Source organism: Athene cunicularia, assembly GCF_003259725.1.
Source record: "Athene cunicularia isolate RWA chromosome 21 unlocalized genomic scaffold, athCun1 chr21_part1, whole genome shotgun sequence".
Taxonomy (NCBI): Eukaryota; Metazoa; Chordata; class Aves; order Strigiformes; family Strigidae; genus Athene; species Athene cunicularia.
Genome location: NW_020799127.1, coordinates 1,276,586 through 1,282,740, shown reverse-complemented (window position 1 = coordinate 1,282,740; position 6,155 = coordinate 1,276,586). Strand labels below are relative to the sequence as shown.

Genomic DNA, 6,155 nt, shown 5'->3' with positions numbered 1-6,155 from the left:
GTCAATCAGGGACGTTCGACCAATCAGCGGGCGGGACAGGGCGCTTCCCCCGCCCTGCGGCGGCACGTGGGAGAGGTCTGTGACCCAGGGGGGGTCCCTGCACCCTAAATGCGGCCCCCCAAGCCCCCAGCCCCTTATTCAGCCCCGGTATTCAGCGGGGCCTCGGACTCCGCGGCCCTCCAGCACCACTGCTCAGTTGTCCACCCCGAAACAGGCCAGGCGCACCCGCAGCCCCCTTCACTCCATCTCTCCTCCCTTTCACCCCAATTTTCTGGGGATCGCATCTTCTTGCTGCTTTTCCTGCCCCCCCAGACCCCTCAATGTGCTTTTTGGGGTGCTCCAAGGCCTTTAGGGGTGTCCCTGAACCCACCTGTTTGCTTTCTGGAGTGCACAGCGTGGCTTTCTGGGGTGCCCCATCTTCCTCTGTGTGCCTTTGGTGACACCCCAGACCCCTCGGTGTGCTTTCTGGGGTGCCCCAAGCCCTTCCACACACCCCAGACTCCCCGCTTTTTGCCCTTTGGTGTGCTCTGGGCTCAGCGCCGTGTGACTGTTCCCTCACAGCCCACCCCATGGACACCCCGCGCCAGCGAGGGTCACACAGGGATGTGTCCCTCAAGTGCCACCTGCAGGTCCAGGGACGCAGCCGAAAGCCCCACGCAGTGAATTCACTTATGTCAAACCCAGGGTGACAGGAACGAGACTTTATTTTGAGAAGGGAGTTCATCTCGAATCAAAATCATCCCAACAGCGGGGCAAGAGTCATCAAGGAACAACAAAAGGCATCACAGTTCCATGTCTGCAGATGCTTCGGTGACAGATTTCCCCCCCAAATTGCATTTTTTTTCCTATTAATTCCCCACAGTGTGTAAAAATAAAAAGTCCAAACGCAAATCCACAGCGTCTCCAGCACCTACCAGTCCTCACACGTTACCAACGCGGGTCCCGGGCGCTGTCCGTCCCTGGGGAAAAGGCTTCTCCTCCCCCAGGGAGCTCAGTCAGATTTTTCCTTCTCCTTCATGTGCAGGAAGACAATGCTGAACATGAAGAGACCAACCATCATGGAGAAGGCGCCGGCGTAGTATGGGTACGCTGAGGGGATGAACCGTTCATACTGCGTGTGCTGGAGGGGACGCACAGACACCTGGGAAGGGAGAGAACAGCCCTGTCAGCCTGGCAGCCCCGGGCACCCTTCCCTCTTGGTGACCAACTCCCACCGCGCTTACCTGGGTGGAGGAGTAGAGGTGGGTGTAACCCAGGCGGTTATAATCCACTTTAAACTGGAACACCCCGTAGACGTCCGGCAGCTTGAACCGCACGCTGTATTTGCCGCCTGAGAAAGAAACAGCAGCGACGTTGGGTTGAGGTGGGAAGCAGGGGGAGCCACCGCAGGTTCTACCGTTAAAAAAAGAGCCCAGCTGGTGGGGTGGGGGCAGCGAGGGGAACCCACCGTTCCTCTGCAGGAAAGTCCGCACGAAGGGATCGATGCGGACGAACTCCAGCTGAATATCGTCTCCGTCAAAAGGGACCCACTTGCCGTTGGAAAGCTTTTCGATGACAATGCTGTACTCCTGGAACAAACCCACGAGGCATGAAGTTAACGAGCGATGCCTGAAAAGAAACCTTGACCCACTCCGAGCTCAAATTCTCCTAAATTCCCTTTTTTCAGGTGCCACGTCCCCTCCTGCCCGCACCGCAGGCAGCCTTACCACAAGGTCGGTGACAGTGTAGGCGTTGGGCGGCGCAAGTTCCCCCACACGGTGGTGGGACACAGCTCCGACACGCAGCACGCCCTCTTCCTTGAACACCCAGCGGGACAAGGCAACAGCCAGTTCGTAATTACCAGTCTGCGAGTACCTGCGGATGAAGGACAGTTGAGAAAGGATGGCAGCCGTGCTGAAAAAAATACACCATGTGCCAAAACCCAAACCATTAATAGATGCGAAAGAAACAAAAAGCCAGCCAGGCTTAAAGGAGGACAAAGAAACATGTCACCCCTGATTTAATTCAAGCTTTCTGCCCTTTCCCATAAAGTGAATATTTGTTGCCTGTTTCCCAGGACTTTCTTCACCAACCAGCGCTCCAAATATTCCTCAGCCAGGGACGCCAGGAAGCCAACGTACCTCTTGGAGCCAGGAGTAGCCTTCTGCACAGCAGAATTGAAGAAAGCGTCACTAAAGAAATCCAAGGAGCCACTGAAAACAACGCGGGCGTTGTTCCGGGCCTGGAGTCCCGCGATCAGAAGGGTGTTCTTCCCGACCGCGTGTGGGTACTGAAAAGGAGCACGTTTAGACGAGCGTTTAGCCAGATTAGGGGTGATTGAAGGAGAGTGGAACAATCTGTAGCTAATCACAGACTGCCATTAAGTAGAAATTGAGAAGCTCAGAATAACCACAGAATCATTCAGGTTGGAAAAGCCCTTCGGGGTCATCGAGTCCAACCCACAGCCCGACTCGACAAAGTTCTCCCCTACCCCACATCCCCCCACAGCTCATCCCAACGGCCCTTAAACACACCCAGGGATGGGGACTCCACCCCCTCCCTGGGCAGCCTATTCCAGTCTTTCTGTGAAAAATTTTTTTCTAACGTCCAGTCTGACCCTCCCTGGTTGCAGTTTAAAACCATTCCTTCTTGTTCTGTCACTAATCACCTGTGAGAAACAGTATCAGCTGTCACAGCTTCTGCTCTCTCCGAGTGAAACGAGATGCGCTTTGATCTAAGCTGGCCTTTCTTCCAAAGCTTCCCTCACAATGGACGTTTTCCCAGCAACTAAAATTCAAGGAAGATTTCCAGGGCAATGTCAGAAAGCAGACGACAGCCTGACCCTTTCAAAACCAATCAGATTAAGCACTCCAGCTTTTTTCCCCAAGTTGCTGATATTTGAGGGACTCAATCGTAGCTCTGGAGCACAGGTCTGCTGGGGAGCGGCTGAGGGAACTGGGGGGGTTTAGTCTGGAGAAGAGGAGGCTGAGGGGAGACCTCCTGGCCCTCTGCAACTCCCTGCCAGGAGGGGGCAGAGAGGGGGGATGAGTCTCTGGAGCCAAGGAGCCAGCGCCAGGCCCAGAGGGAATGGCCTCAAGCTGCCCAGGGCAGGGTCAGGCTGGCTCTGAGGAAGGATTTCTGTGCAGAAGGGGCTGTTGGGCGTTGGAATGGGCTGCCCAGGGCAGGGGGGGAGTCCCCGGGATCCCTGGAGGGGTTGAAGAGCCGGGCTGAGCCAGCGCTGAGGGATCTGGGGGAGTTGGGAACGGTCAGGGTGAGGTTCATGGTTGGACTGGAGGAGCTTCAAGGTCTTTTCCAACCAAGATGATTCTGTGATTCTGTAGTAGTACTCACCAAAAGAGGAGGAAAAAAAAAAATCACAGAGCATACCTGAGTAATAGGCTTATCTGGGAAGAAGGAGTAGGAGGTAGAAGAGCCGGTCAGGATATCCAGCACTAGCGGGTTGTCGGGATCAGCCACCATCCTTGCAGGGAGAGGCACAGTGAGCAGCACCAAGACACCTGGCCCCCCACACCCACACAGGCACCAGCTCAACCGCACGAACCTCCTCACCCTTCGGGTGTGGCAAGACAACCACAGAGCTTGCACACACCGAGAAATAAAATGTTTCCTCAAATTACATAGTCAAGCTTCACTAATTCACATTAAGAAAAATATTTTTGCTCTGCTTCCCCGACAACAGCCACCTCACCTCCCTTCCTACGCGGCGCTGCAAGTCACTTACCCAACTCCTCGGAAAAGGATGGGGTTCAGCACCGCTTTCCCCACAATGGTGGGGGCCTTCAGGAGATTTTCAGCGTCTGCAACTATGAGCGTGTGCTGGGAGAAACAAGAGACATTGGCGTGAACGGGCTGGTGGGTTGATGTTTGTCAGGTTCTAACAGGAAACAACAGCTTCTCTTGTTATTTGAAAGGTAAACTGGTTTTTACAGGCAATTAAAACTGAGCGGCTGTTGGATTAAAATTGCAATTCAATTAAAAAGCAAAAAACCAGCATTTTTTTAATTATGATCAAATTAACACTGATACATAAGGAAATCTAAACCACCTTTTGATAAAGATAGCAATACCTACAGTATTTTACTTCCCCATATTTAGAAGCTTTCACCCTTAAACTAGGACAACATCCATATACTGCTTCAACGGTTTAATTTAAATAAAAATTAGAATATATTTAGTTCAGAGTTTTGAATTTTGAAGTACTGGATGACACGATGGGGAAAAAAAACCCTCACAGAGATGTGTACATTTCTACACTGATCTCTGGGACTGATAATCTTCCTTCCCATATCCACTCAGAGGGTTCAAAACTGCCAGTAATCGTGGTGTGAATGTCCGAGACACGGCAGGAATTTGAAACTATAATTTGAAAGATCAAACCCAGGATATTTAGAAAGATGGATTTGAGAGCAGAGAACCCAAACATGCAGAGCTTCACGTGTCAGTGCTCCCAGCAGCAGCGTGACCGAACGCTGTGGAGCAGCATGATTTATGACCTTCCTGGGAGGAAAGTGGGAGAGCCAAGAAAAGATGAAGGAAAAAAGGGAAAACAAGGACAGAAGATTCATCCCAAAACCTTTGCACCTAAGCTCTCATTAAAAGAGCCCAAAACATGTAGGCAAACCCGTTTACCTGGCCAGGGTCAGATATATCGTAGTTGTGATGGTCGATGACAGCTGTCCTTTCCTCATCAAACTCGATCCCACACTCGCTGCCCAGCTCTCGCAGCGGGTCGCCTGGAAGGACAAAATGGATTCTCTGTTACATGGCACGTTCGGGACGTAACACTAGTCTCAGCACTCAACAAAAAAGGCAAATTCAGCTTAGAGTCACGCATTCAACACTTTACAAGCCAAATCCCAAGAAATATTGCAACCTCCCTCAGCTAAATTCCCATTCAAAATGTCAATAAATGTTATTTATCACCCATTTCCTTACAGCTCAGACCTTGAGGTCCACAATGAGAAACCACGTTTTCTCATCAGTTTTGTTGCAGGAACTCACAGAAGGATGAATAAACTATTTGCTCACCGCAGAGCACAAGGAGCATAGGTGTCTGTTACAAGAAGCGGCTGAAACGTGTTCATTTGCTCTGACAAATGTTTGTACTTACCAATGTCTGAGCTGGCAGCAACAAGGACACTGCCGCCACCGTCAATGAAAGCGGTGATGGTCTCCACGTTGATGTTTCCACCAAAATCTGAAAGCACACAGCAGAAATTCATGACTAGGTCTCAGAAATAATACCATAGCAAAACACCAAATAATTTATCTCGCAGCTGGAAGAACCACCATTAAAGCCCTGGACGTATCTGCAGTTTCCTACCGGATGCAAGACACAAAGGATAACATCCAAAGCGTAAGATTTAATTAAAATTCACAAACTAGTTGGAAATCCCCTTCCAAAAATGCCACTAAACTCCAAGAACATGAGTTCTCCCCTCCTGTATTTACCTTCTATGGATGGCGAGAAAATGATCAAGTTGTCATACAGGAATTCTCCGTATTTTATCAGGGACAAGCCCGCATCATCCGCTGTCCGGAAAGTGAGATCAAAGCCCCTGTCTGCAGACATAAGATACAACTGACAACTTTCACATTTCAAAAAAAATCAGCACATGTACCAGCAAAGCAGCATCAAGATCCTGAGTTTTATTTCCCCAATAAACAGGGGTGTTTTGGAAAACGTGGCTTAGGGGTTTTCTGGGAGCACCACCGGGGTGTCCCCACATAAAACCAAGGGGGATCATGCCCCTGAGGATCCCCTCTGCTGCAAAGATGCCCCGCTGACACTCATCAAGTGGGGACCAACGCTGCAGGGCACCTGAAACACAGCACGACTGAGGAAACAACGCTGATCTCCCCCCTCAGCCCGACCCCGGAACCCCAAACTTCCCCCTCTCCCACGAAGAACCCCAATCTCCTCCCTCAGCCTGACCAGGGGACCCCAGCCGCCCCCCCCTCAGCCCTAGGGAACTCCATTCTCCTCCCCGAGTCCGGCGCGGGGTCCCCAGCCGCCTTCCTGAGCCCTACCCGCCAGGCTGCGGAAGAAGAGCGAGTGCGTGTCCCTCAGGTTGCCGTTCTCCAGCAGCACCAGAGTGCGGGGTCCCCCCTCAGCCCCGGCCGCCGCCACCGCCAGCAGCCACCACAGCCGGAGC

General features: G+C 51.9%; 1 protein-coding gene across 1 annotated transcript in view; it reads right to left on the bottom strand.

Moving 5' to 3' along the window:
* Window positions 1–686: 686 nt before the first annotated feature.
* KIF17 (kinesin family member 17) overlaps window positions 687–6,155 on the bottom strand; it is a 21,996-nt gene continuing 16,527 nt past the window's right edge. Inside the window, exons 14-24 of the mRNA XM_026862913.1 lie at window positions 6,031–6,153; window positions 5,452–5,562; window positions 5,111–5,197; window positions 4,630–4,733; window positions 3,722–3,816; window positions 3,367–3,460; window positions 2,121–2,269; window positions 1,707–1,854; window positions 1,448–1,568; window positions 1,224–1,330; window positions 687–1,141 (exon numbers count right to left, since the gene is read on the bottom strand). Of these exons, the coding sequence (XP_026718714.1) occupies window positions 992–1,141; window positions 1,224–1,330; window positions 1,448–1,568; window positions 1,707–1,854; window positions 2,121–2,269; window positions 3,367–3,460; window positions 3,722–3,816; window positions 4,630–4,733; window positions 5,111–5,197; window positions 5,452–5,562; window positions 6,031–6,153 (1,289 nt within the window). The 3' untranslated portion in view covers window positions 687–991. The remainder of the gene's footprint in view (window positions 1,142–1,223; window positions 1,331–1,447; window positions 1,569–1,706; window positions 1,855–2,120; window positions 2,270–3,366; window positions 3,461–3,721; window positions 3,817–4,629; window positions 4,734–5,110; window positions 5,198–5,451; window positions 5,563–6,030; window positions 6,154–6,155) is intronic.